General features: G+C 37.4%; 2 protein-coding genes across 2 annotated transcripts; both read right to left on the reverse strand.

Annotated features, from left to right (window-relative positions):
* Positions 1 to 697: 697 nt before the first annotated feature.
* LOC104000491 (protein PIN-LIKES 7-like) lies at positions 698 to 3115 on the reverse strand. Its single transcript, XM_009422561.3, has 10 exons — positions 2876 to 3115; positions 2703 to 2782; positions 2496 to 2620; positions 2308 to 2423; positions 2036 to 2230; positions 1798 to 1917; positions 1612 to 1712; positions 1468 to 1520; positions 1213 to 1398; positions 698 to 1127 (listed from the first exon to the last, which is right to left on the reverse strand). Exons 1-10 carry the CDS (start codon positions 3008 to 3010, stop codon positions 1003 to 1005), a joined length of 1236 nt encoding a protein of 411 aa, XP_009420836.2. The 5' UTR covers positions 3011 to 3115; the 3' UTR covers positions 698 to 1002.
* Positions 3116 to 3636: 521 nt separating this feature from the next.
* Positions 3637 to 6746, reverse strand: LOC135595372 (protein PIN-LIKES 7-like). The gene is made up of 11 exons (XM_065086206.1): positions 6561 to 6746; positions 5718 to 5945; positions 5549 to 5628; positions 5351 to 5475; positions 5167 to 5288; positions 4898 to 5092; positions 4613 to 4732; positions 4433 to 4533; positions 4286 to 4338; positions 4030 to 4215; positions 3637 to 3948 (listed from the first exon to the last, which is right to left on the reverse strand). The coding sequence occupies exons 2-11, from the start codon at positions 5850 to 5852 to the stop codon at positions 3824 to 3826; spliced, it is 1242 nt and encodes a 413-aa protein (XP_064942278.1). The 5' UTR covers positions 5853 to 5945; positions 6561 to 6746; the 3' UTR covers positions 3637 to 3823.
* Between the last annotated feature and the right edge of the window lie 5742 nt (positions 6747 to 12488).

Consider the following 12488-nt stretch of genomic DNA (forward strand, 5'->3'; position numbering starts at 1 on the left):
CTGATACAAGTTGGGAGGGACATTTTTCTTGATGGTGGCACACTTGCAAGGTGATGCCAACTCAACAAAAAGTTAGGTGCTGCTTTGCTTATTTAGCAAGAGGGGAGAAGACACTCAAAGCTTTCATGTTCAAACAACAGTGTGTGTTGTTACTTGCCATGGTTGTCATGATTTAGTATTTAGTGAAAAAGATTGTTCTTATTTGAGTTCTTATTTCAAGAAAAACTGATTATAGTTCTTACTAGCTTATAGTAATTATTTCAAGAAAAGGAGCTCACTAGCTTATAGTTTTTATTTCAAGAAAATCTGTTTTTGTGAAAATGCTGGTTTTCTTTGAGACTCGTGAAAGTTTAGAATTGAGTTCCTGCACAGGTCATTCTTGAGATCTATGAAAGTATAATAACCTGTTTTCTTTGAAAAATATGATATGTTCCTGCCTCGCAAAATATTCATGTTTTACATTTAAATTTTATTTCAGGATGACCTTTGGTAGCGGCTTCTTTCTTAATTTGTCTATCACGGATAGGATGATTTGTTATTTCTTTTTCGATCAAAATGTTTAAACCGAAGTTACGATTTGTCATGTTGTTGGATCAAAATGCATAAATCAAAGATGTATATGTGAAAGTTTATAATAGTATCAGACTTTTATAAATCAATTTAAGCCTTTATTTATTTTTGATGTGAGATTAAATCAAAGTATTATATCATTTAAATGAGTAAGAAAGTGAATGTAAAATGGTCATAAAGTGAATTTTGACCATTCGGTAAAATATCTCAAATCCATATCATGTGTATCAAATAGATGAAGCTTTTATGCACAATACTATCCTCTTGCCTACACTGCAAAAGCTTTCAGGTTCACTTCCCAATGATTGCTCCTTTTCTTCTTCTTATTGACATCATCTTAATCTGCAACGATTGCTAACAAAGAATGAGACCCATAAAACCATCTTCTCCGTGCCGCTCATATATAGCTTGTGATGCTTTCTGACGGCAATTCTACGATAAGATCCACATGAACACTGTTGACCAGACTGTGACCGCCACCGTGGCGACCACATATGTCCACAGGAAGATGACAGAGCACTCCTCTTGACCAACGTCAAACAACTGAGCCATCGTTCCTGCAATAGCATTCAATTTACCAGACACAATAAATACAAACAACAAGGCTTCGTAAAACCAGTCTCTCTCTTTCTCTCTCTATACCTATATTCATGGCAGGTGGGACACCGAACTGTATCATCAACACATACCGATACAGTGGATCATATGGCACCAATCCCAACCCGTAAGCCGCTCTCACCACTGCGATCCCAATCACAGGAAGGACGAGGTAGCGAACGCAAACAATCGCGACGATCACCGCATTGCTGACGACCGACCTGCGTAAACCTGCGCATGCATGTAGTTTTTGAGTCATCACTGCACCGATCGATCAAACACAGCTGAGCTCAACTTTACCCTGTGTCAAGTTTCCACCAAGAACGAGGGTGATGCAGGGCACCGTGCCATCACTGCATCAAGCAAGTCGAATATACGAGTTAATGACCTCCACGCATGTTGATGATCTGTTCAATGAGTAGCAGACAGCAAAAAATGAATCACCCTAATAACTTCACGGTGTCTTCTACAACTCTCAGTGGTGCACTTGAGCCTGCAAACAGAGACTTCAGCCATGGTGTTGCACCAACAATGACTCCCATTATCTGAAACAAAGTAGCATTTAAGATGCATAGGCTCATTCTAATTATATCTGATAAGTATGAGAAGAAGAAATCGATGAGAACACACTGAGGCAACAGTGGGTGGAGCCAACAACTCTTCAACAATACTGTGGAGAGTCTCTTTCATCTTATCCCAGGAGTTCACCTTCTCGCCATGGAGGCTTCCATTGGGTAGTAATGGGATATCCTGCATCATGATACCAAGTAAGCTATTTTTGTTCATATTCTCTCAATTTCCAATGTTGGATTCATAGAAAAATTGAGGTTCCTATTCTATCTCCATAGACACTGTGATTTCAGCTTACAATTTGGTTTTCTGCCATTTCTTCCATTACTTCCACTGGAAGTGAAAGCATATTCTCCTGATCTGTAGAGACTCTCTGGTCATTCCCACGTCTCTCTATGACACCTGCATGGCAAGATATATGGCTTGCATGGTATATTTTGCTTGCATTCCTCATGAGACTGTAGGAATGTGTCCAAATGTAGATTCCTCCAATCTGCATGAACAGAACACATCACTTGCTTCGACCAATACTGCATTTAAAGCTGAAACAGAAGATATTTGTGGCTCTACCGCCATGGAGAAAGAGGCGAGTCCGCGGGCACCGGACACCTTGTTGTTCCCAAAGGGGTTGCCGTCCTGTTCGCAGATCGCCGGGATGATTATCCACAGCAGATTGCCCATGTTACCTGACGGTATAGGAGACCAGATCAAAAGGAATTGCTTTGATGGAACATGACACAAACAGAACACGACATTACCAGCAGAGCACGTAGCTATTACGAGGCCTTCGAGATGCCTTGGAGGCCTTAGGATTCTCACTACTATCCAGCCAAGGATTCCCCCAATCAGGAACGTGATCCCGAGATTGACAGGCATAAACCACCTCGAGAAGACAGGAATTGTGCGTGTTCAGTTGATTGCCAAGCTAAATCAAGTATGAACTGTAAGGAACAGCTGAGACCTACCAAGATATGATTTCTTTCAAGGTGACGGTCTTCGCTAGACTAGCAAACATTAGAGATGGGGTGAAGACAGTGAACACCACCTGTTGAATTGTGAGCTCATGGTTCAGGTCACTGTGAATGTGAGAGAGAGAGATGCAGAGCAGTGGGATTTGATTGCAGCACGAGCAGGTCACCTTGTTCATGTCTCGTCGAGCACTGTGGGGAAGAAGATTGCTGTAACCTGACGCGAGGTACGCCCCCAGCAGGCCTATGAGAAGCACCTGCACGATTGGTGTGGATGCCACCGGGAACAGTGACCAAAACCCCATCTTCTTCCTCCTCTGCTACTGCTAAGCATGTAGTGGTGTATGCCTAGTTGCACATCTCTCCCCTGTTAAGTACAGACCATCAGAGTCGATTTCTAATAGCTGCAATGGTTTCACATGGTCCGCAACTCAGATAACAATTATTGGCCGCAAGTGAGTTACGATCTTTGGCATCTCATTTGGATTTTTTTGACCAAGACAGTGTTATAATACTGATGCAGTGCAGCAAACAGACAGAGTTTGCCATTTGTGACTCAGAATGAGCTGAGAAGAACTCGAGAAGCAGAGAGAGAGAGATGCTGATCTTTCATCTTCATAATGGTTGACTCATAACATAATCACGGCTGGGCATCCAGATATCAACTTGTTGATTAGATCATATATATTAGTTCTGTTGATGCAGAGAGCCACATGGTGGGAAGAGGACACTGAGTTGGAGCTGTCTTGTTCTCGTCGGAGTTGGGAACAAATGTCATGTGACCTGTGACTCTGATCATTTAGTAGTAGTGGCTTCCAAAATGACTGGAGTTGCAGACAGTCAGCTGCAGCATTTGGGAGCAGGAAGAGCTATCACATACTCTATTCTACTATTCATTGCAGTCACAATCTCCATACACATAGGTAAATAATGATGCGATTGTCAAACCAATCTTGTGTCAACTATTTTTGTATTTAAATTTCTTGAATGATCGATCATATGGGGATCGGAGTTCTTTTTGACAGCACAAAAATCTTACATTGATGACCTTCATCTGCATTATTTGCAAGAAAAGAATGGCACTGTATATATAACACACAATAATTCTGATGAGAATTCTAAGACAAGATCCACATGAAGACTGTCGACCACACTGTAAGAGAAACAGCCGCGATCAAGTAAGTCCACAGGAAGATGACAGAGCACTCCTCTTGGCCAACGTCGAACAGCTGAGCCATCGTGCCTGCACAATCGTGTTCATGGCCATGAAACCCTTTGCGTTCGACAAAACTTGTCGAGGAGAACAGGGACGGAGCTTTCTTACCTATGCTCATGGCGGGAGGGAGACCGAACTGCACCATCAGCACATATCGATACAGTGGATCGTGTGGCAAGAAGCCTAATCCATAGGCTGCTTTCACCACGGCGATCCCGAACGCGGGGAGGATCACGTAGCGAACGCAGACTATTGCGACGATCAACACAGGCCTGACGACCGACTTGCGTAGCCCTGCGCACGTTTCAGAAGCTTTGAGGTGAGTGATTCATGAGCGTGGAGAAGCAGAAGCTCAATCTTTTACCCTGCGTCAGGTTTCCACCGAGAATGAGGGTGATGCAGGGCACTGTGCCATCACTGCATCGATCAAATGAGAGTGTGTTACTGCTTACTACTTCCATTGATAGAATGGATTCATTCGATTAGTAGAGGACATCAAAGATTAGATCACCCTAATAGCTTCATCGAGTCTTGAACAACTTTCAGCGGTGCACTTGAGCCTATAAACAGAGTCTTCAGCCATGGCACTGCACCGACAACGAATCCTACAATCTGAAACAAGTCAAGAAATATGAGATACATGGAATGTGATCTCTTAAGAGTATGAGAAAAGTTATCGACGAGGACACACCGCAGCAACAGTCGGTGGAGCCAACAATTCCTCGACAATTTTGTGGAGAGTTTCCTTGATTTTATCCCACAAGTTCACCTTTTTGTCTTGTAGGTTTCCACCGGATAGAAGTGGGATTTCCTGCATCACGTATCTTTGCTTAAAAATTCTGATTCTTATGCATGTTCTTCAAATTTCCAGTGTTGTTATTTGATTCTAGCAATATTGGATTTATTAGAAGTGATCAGATACGAACAGAGTCCCTAATTATACCTCTGATTCCTTAGAATTATGATTGCAACTTACAATTTGGTGTTGTGCCATTCCTTGCACCGCTTTCACTGGTGGTGGTGAAAGCACACTCTCCTGATCCACAGAGACTCCATGACCACCTTCATTAGCTCCTGTGACTCCATGACTAGCTGTTCGGGTTGCATGGTACATTTTGCCAGCGTTCCTCATGAGACTGTAGGAATGAGTCCAAATGTAGAATGCTCCAAGCTGCATGAACACAACACATCACCGTGACTGATACAGAAACCGATGAGCATAACGCCGAATCCAAAAGATTTTACCGCCATGGAGAAAGAAACGTAGGAGATTCCACGGGCGCTGCAGATCTTGTTGTCCCCAAAGGGATTGCCATCTTCTTCGCAGATCGCCGGGATAATTATCAGGAGCAGATTGCCCAGGTTACCTGCAGTATACGTTTTCGTCACCAAAGATTAATATACATGAAACGAGGATACGAGTCATTACCAGCTGAACAAGCAGCTATTACGAGGCCCTCAATATGATTTGGTGGTCTTAAGATTTTTACTACTATCCATCCGAGAATTCCCCCAATTAGGAATGTGATCCCGATATTGACAGGCATAAACCACCTTGAGAAGACAGAAGATCTTGTCAGAACAGTGTAAGGATTCTATAGAATGGCAAGAAACAGTTGAGACATACCAAGATATGATTTCTTGGAAGGTGACGGTCTTTGCTAGACTAGCAAACATGAGAGCTGGGGTGAAGACGGTGAACACAACCTGTTGAAATGGAAGCTCACGGTTCAGGTCCACGATGAATGTGACAAAGATGTGAAGCACTTGATTTGAGTTCGGTGTGATCGATTCACCTTGTTCATGTCCCTTCGAGCACCGGGAAGAAGAACATTGCTGTAACCAGATGCAAGGTATGCCCCCAGGAGACCTATGAGAAGGACCTGCACCACTGGTGTGGATGCCACCAGGAGCAATGACCAAAACCCCATCTTCTTCCTCCTCTGCGATGACGAATTCTGCGGTGATGGGTGCTTAATTAGCTGCGGCCTCACCCTCTCAATCGTGCGGCATCTCTTCACTGCCTGTTAATGGCACACTAGCTGTATGTAATGGTTTCACATGGTGCGCATGGATGCAACCTCAGATACCAGTTGTCGGAATCAAATGATTTTGAATTGCTATTTGATATCTCCACACTCGTAACAGTGGTTCGTACTGGATTTCTTGACTATGATAAAGGCTTAGATTTGAATTGATGCAGTGACAATTATGAGCTGCACATTCTACTAATGTAGCCAAGAACAAGTTGCAGTGTAGGACAGAGAATAATGCTTATAAAATGCAAACAATAATGCCCAAAAGTTCAAGCTTTGACCACAGACAGAGACTACGCAACCTCCAAAAAAGCAGGAAAAATAAATCAAGGAAGAAGAAAGAAAAACCAAAATCTATCATAAACAAGCAAAACGAAGCAGCAGAAATCGTCATTCGCGGCCGATAAGTGTTAGAAAGAGAAAAATTGCAGAGGCAACAGAACAACTGAAACGTTCATAAATCAAAAGAATCATAGGAACGATCGCAAAAGGAGTATGTAAGCGAGGAACCCAAATCATATGCCTGACGTCCATGTTAAGATCGAAGAGAATGATAACTCGGAATGAACTGAGAGAGAGAGAGAGAGAGAGAGAGAAGGTGACCTGGAAGCACTCAGAGGTCGACGAGAGGTAGACGAGGAGGACATGGTTGGGTCAATCGGTGCCCAGGTTATGATAGCACGAAGAGAGAGAGAGAGACGTAGTAATCTCGGATAGATTTCATTGTATCGAGGGAAAGATTAGCGTGAATCATTAGAATTGAAGCACGCCATGGGAGGAGACTGCATGAGTGGAGACGAGGTGGGACGTAACCTTAATGCTTTTCCAAGTAGCAGCAGCCCACGTGGTGGCTACGAATTCAAACTTATGCATTTAATTGGTCATACCAATTTTGACTGAAGAGTGCCTCTGACTTATTTTGATTCAGATCTTGAATAGATATTTTTTCTTTCTTTCGGAAAAAAAAGTCTTGTATTATTGATATGGGAATTTTTTTTTTGTGAAGTTTTCTCTTATAAAACTTTAGGATTTTAGTCAAATAATTCTCTTAATTTTAGTTTTTATTATGTATGAAAATGACCACTCTAATTATGCAAGTAATATTTTGCCTGTATTAATCCTTTCGAGATCTTTTATGGAAGTCTATTTTATTTGCATTGAGTTTATCTCTTTTTATTATTCATCAAACATAACTAAGAAGTTTAATTTCTATTCTCGAAAATTTTTTGAATTAGATGATTGATTATTATATATCCCAAAAGCTTAAGCTTTTATTTGAGATATAAGCCCACATAACACATGATATATTATTTATATCATTGACATATGCCTTCTTTTTATTCTCATTGGATTGTTGGTCATCAGCTACATTATGTTTCTCTGTACTGAAGGCAATGATTGATGTCTCTCTCTTTCAGTTCTGAGGCAAAGTGAAGCCAATCACATCGACTGCAGAAGCTCTCACAAGTCCTCTTCACCCAATTCTGCAGGATATACCAAGATTCTTTAGCAAAGAGAAGCCTATGTTTGAGGCTCCTAGTCGAAGGCCATTAGCTTCTTGACACTGAATCGATGGGACAAGAACATGTGCAGAGGTGCACATTCTCTATGAAGCAACAGTTCCCTGTGGAGATGGATGTCTGCAAGAAATGGCAGTGAGGGGAACAACAACCGAGGGAGGTTTCCTCTGGTGTAGGTGCAGCTATTCGATGATCCATCTGATACATGTGACTTGCATGGCGTCTTCATCTCAGTGTCTCACAACTCAGCGATGATTCAAGAGCTGGAAGAGCCTCAGTCACCTGTCACAAGCTGACATAGATGGATGTGGCAAGACAAATAACTATGACCACAACAAGAAGAATGGGTGGTATCTTTCAAATTAATATTGATGCAAGTCCAGAATAGGTTGTAATATCTTTTATTGTTAAATTATTTATAATATATATTTAATTATTTTAATATAAAATGATATGGACCTAATTGTGAATCCTAGAATTTGAATATGATTTGTGAAATATTTATATTAAGTTAGTAAAGAAAACAAGAAAGTAAATAGCTAACCTAGGGAGTATGTTATCCATATTTGCTATATTTTTTATATCTATGATATTTTTTGTTGTATGTTTGTTACATTGTCATGTTTTCTTTCTATTAGCTAAATCTAGATAATTATAAAAGAAAAAAATGAAAAAAATTATCAAATTAAAAACTTATTGTAATATATATTGGACTAAAGAAGAGAAGAGGAATTGAAGGAGAAGTATTCTATGCTATTCTATAGTGATTTTGACATCTGATTCATTTTTGTTTATGAGTAATTTGTAAAGTATTACCCTTTCTACTAACATTAACCTCAATTGGGCTATAAAACTTATTAATCTGAAATTTATAGGACTTCTTATCTATCTATCTTGTTTTAACTATAATGTTTTGTGTAAACTTCTGATTTATGCAAAGCCTATTTCCTTTAAAACTGTACTCTTAGATTTTTTTTTTTATCTTACTTGAATGATTTGATATAAAAATATTTGCCCAAACATTTATTTTAATTGATCCTTTTAAATCTGTCAAATAGAGACAAAGCGACCTAGTCTATTTAGATTGTTTCAATTATAATATTTTGTATAAAATTTAGATTCGAGCAAAATCATTTTTATTAGAAATTAAACTCTTAAATATATTTTCTAATATTTTATTTGACTGATTTGAAGTATAAATGATTATATAAATATTTATTTATTTTAATCTCTTGAATTCTACTTAATGGAGATAATATGTTCTAATCTCTATGTATTAAATTACATGCAATTTTTTGTATATAACTCTAATTTGTACAAAGTTTATTTCTTCTAAAAGTATACTCGTATATTTTTTTAACAATATCTAATTTGAATGAATTAGAATACAATTTCTTATCCAAATATTTACTACAATATACCTTACAAATTCTACCAAAACACATTTATTTCCAAATTTATCAATTCTTACTTCTATATTTTTTAAATTTTATTTCAACTAAAATTTCTCTCTCAAAGGAGTCATATATATTGCTGCTTTAAACTCTTATATTTCAAAATGCTGATTCTTATTACTTTGAATAAATTATGCATATGTTATGCCACTTGATATTATTTTATATGTACACATATATATTTTTATTGTTTGATATGTGCTTCCTATATATTTGAACTTTCTTCTTTTATTTTTTTTTATACTCTAATGTAGATCACTTTACTAAAAAAATGTTATGTATAGAGCTTATGATACTCTTGTTGACCCTAATGACCTCATTCAGAGGCACGAGTGGATAAAGCTCCCAAGCAGAGGCTAATGTTCATACTATAATATGATCATATTATATTATATTATGATTTCATTTTACTCCCTATGCTTCTTTAACATATTTTTCTAAAATATACCTTACAAATTCTACCATAACACATTATTTTCAAATTTATCAATTCTTGTTTTATCTGTTTAAATTTGATTTCAACTAAAATTCCTCCCTTAAATGAGTCATATATTTCTTATCATTGATGTTTATTACTTTGAATAAATTATGTATATGTTATTTCACTTGATATTACTTCATATGTACACATGTATATTTTTGATCAGAATGTTTTTTTTATACTTTGAAATAATATAAACAGAATGTTTGTGAAATAATATAAACCTTTATTAGAAAAAAAAAAAAAAAAGTTGTGTAGAACCTTTGATACTCTTGTCGTCCCCAATGACTTCATTGGGGATAGAACTCTAGAGATTAATATTCATACTATAATATGATTCCACTTCACTCTCTATGCTTTTTTAACATATTTTTCTAAAATACATGTTTATGTGCTTCTATATACTCTTTAGATATAAATGAAATATTAAATATGACTCTATTCTTGAGCTAATAACTTGCATATTAATATTAAATATCTTATATATTATTTGTTTCTTTGTTAAGTATGCATCTAATGAAATGATATATATGATTCTTGTATCCATGATCGGATGTCTCTGAATATGTTAGACACTTGCTAAGTTTTATATATTACTCTACTGCTATATAAAATTTTCAGTTTAGCTTGGTACTTACCCTAATATTAGGTTTGGGTTGAGGCAATGGAATGCTAGAAGATCTTGGTAAGTTTTTGATGGGTTGACATGATGTTATTATAAAAGTATATTTTACTTATAATATTATTTTTAAAAAATAAATTGATGTATCTTGTAAAGATTAAAGGATCTCTCATATTTTAAAAGTTTGAAATGTTAAGTATGGAGTTTTATATTAATATAAATTTATGATAAATGGTTATTTTTATGATCATGGTAATTCTTGTTCTTGTAAGTTTATAAGTGTTTGTTAATAAATTTTGAGTTGACTATGAAGTATTGAATGATCATAAATTGTATAAGTTTTATATATGTGAACGAAAAATTAATATTTTTAATTTCCTCAAATTTTATGTCTTGGATTCTAGGCTTAGATTGTGGATGATTGATAATTTTTCTAATTTAAGATAAATTCAGAATGTTATTTTAAGATGTGACACTATATATATATATATATATATATATATATGTTCAGTTCTTTTACCTTTCTCCAGTGAGTTTCTTTCTTTTGGATTGAAAGAATGGAATGTATTAGGGCTTTACCAAACATTTTTAGGAAGCCAAGTAATATTCTCATGCAGATATTGTTGGGTCCAGCCCATATGTGGGCTTGGACAAATTGGGCCTATTGAGCCCAAATCACTAATCAAGGTGAAGTAAGGCAAATTAGGGAATGCAGAGCAGAGTGCAGCGTGCAGCGTGCAGCGTACGTGCACAGTGAACAGCGACGACGTGCAGAGAGAAAAGAGGAGAGAGAAATAGAGAGAGAAAGTAAGGTTTCTGAGTTTTCTGCTCGACGATCGGTGGCCAAACGTTGTCAGTTTCAGCCCAAATTTTATGTGGAGAATCCTTGCAGTAAACTCTACAATCCTAACGGTGTTGATCTACAGTTTACCCTCTCTAAGGTACTTTCCTGCGATATCCACTCTGTGAGACCTAGAATTCTCTTTGGAGGAGATTCACCTATGTGATGAAGATATGGTATTCTTGAGCCAAGATCTATGTTCTTGATGTTATTCTGATCCTCTAGTTATTCTAGAGAAGACCTACTGTAAACCTGTTATCATCATTATTGATAGTGGAAGTTTGAGGTGGACTACGGTCCCGTGGTTTTTCCCACATTGGGTTTTCCACGTTAAAAAGATTTGGTCTCACTGTGTGATTGATTTATTGCTCTATTGTTTATGCTGTGCTGATTGATATTTTCATTTGGATATCAAGTTGGTATTTTGATGAGGAACCTATTTTGATACACAAAGAGGGAAAGAATTATTCCGCATTAACAGGTTTCTTCCCAACAAGTGGTATCAGAGCATCAGGTTGTTTAGTGCTAGTTTTCTTGTGTGATTGAAATGGAGCAGTCAGATGGTATGATTAAATTGAACTCATCAAATTATTCCACTTGGAGGCGTCTGATGGAAGATTTGCTCTATTGCAAAGATTTGTATAAGCCTATCAAGGTTAAAGATAAACCTTCTATTATGGACGATGAAGAATGGGAAGTTCAACATAGAAAAGCTATTGCCTATATTAGAAGATGGATGGATATAAACTTGCATGAGCATATTTCAGATGAAACCAGAGCTGATGTTGTTTGGCAAAGGTTAGAAAATCTTTTTGCGAAAAAGACAATGGGAAATAGAATTTCTCTCCTCAGAAGGCTTGTAAATTTGAAGTATAAAGATGGTGGTAACATTATTGAGCACATAAGCCTATTTCAGAGTCTTGCAAACAAGTTGGTTGCTATGAAAATGAATATAGATGATGAGATGCAGGGATTATTACTTCTCAGCTCTTTACCAGAAAGTTGGGAAACGTATGTGGTGACTATTTGTAACTCCACGCCAGAGGGGACTCTAACCATAGATATGGTTAAAGACAGTTTGCTAAATGAAGATGCAAGAAGGAAAGAACAGGGTGAATCTTTTTCTAGTGCATTTGTTACTGAAAAACAAGAAAGACGTGGAAGAAGTCATAGTAGAAATCCATATGGTTATAGAGGAAGATCCAAGTCTAGAAGAGATATCAAATGTTTTCACTGTAACAGACCAGGTCACATGAAGAAAGAGTGTAGGTTTTGGAAGCGAGAACAGAATGAAATGAAGAAAAATGAGAAAGAGACCAATACAGTTTCTGCTGAAGGTAATATCACTATTGTCTGTGATGAAGGTTGTGTTAGCCTTGTAGCTCAGGACAGTAATTGGGTAATTGACTCTGGTGCTTCATTTCATGTTACTTCTCATGGTGATTTCTTTAGATCTTACACTGCTGGTGATTTTGGTAATGTCAGAATGGGAAACAATGGTACATCTAAGATTGTGGGTATTGGAGATATTTGCTTGGAGACCAGTATTGGGAGCAAATTGATACTCAAAGATGTAAGGCATGTTCCAGATATTCGTCTTAACTTGATATCTA

This window comes from Musa acuminata, chromosome BXJ1-10 (genome assembly GCF_036884655.1).
Source record: "Musa acuminata AAA Group cultivar baxijiao chromosome BXJ1-10, Cavendish_Baxijiao_AAA, whole genome shotgun sequence".
Taxonomy (NCBI): domain Eukaryota; kingdom Viridiplantae; phylum Streptophyta; class Magnoliopsida; order Zingiberales; family Musaceae; genus Musa; species Musa acuminata.

Bases quoted from the DNA above. Each gene is read 5' to 3' on its own strand.
- LOC135595372 (XM_065086206.1), bottom strand. From the start codon at position 5,852: ATGGGGTTTTGGTCATTGCTCCTGGTGGCATCCACACCAGTGGTGCAG. The intron at 5,629-5,717 runs GTGAATCGATCA...CCATTTCAACAG, and splicing joins CTCGAAGGGACATGAACAAG to GTTGTGTTCACCGTCTTCAC. The intron at 3,949-4,029 runs GTAAGAAAGCTC...ACGATTGTGCAG, and splicing joins CCCTCCCGCCATGAGCATAG to GCACGATGGCTCAGCTGTTC.
- LOC104000491 (XM_009422561.3), bottom strand. From the start codon at position 3,010: ATGGGGTTTTGGTCACTGTTCCCGGTGGCATCCACACCAATCGTGCAG. The intron at 1,399-1,467 runs GTAAAGTTGAGC...ATGCATGCGCAG, and splicing joins TGGTGGAAACTTGACACAGG to GTTTACGCAGGTCGGTCGTC. The intron at 1,128-1,212 runs GTATAGAGAGAG...ATGCTATTGCAG, and splicing joins CCCACCTGCCATGAATATAG to GAACGATGGCTCAGTTGTTT.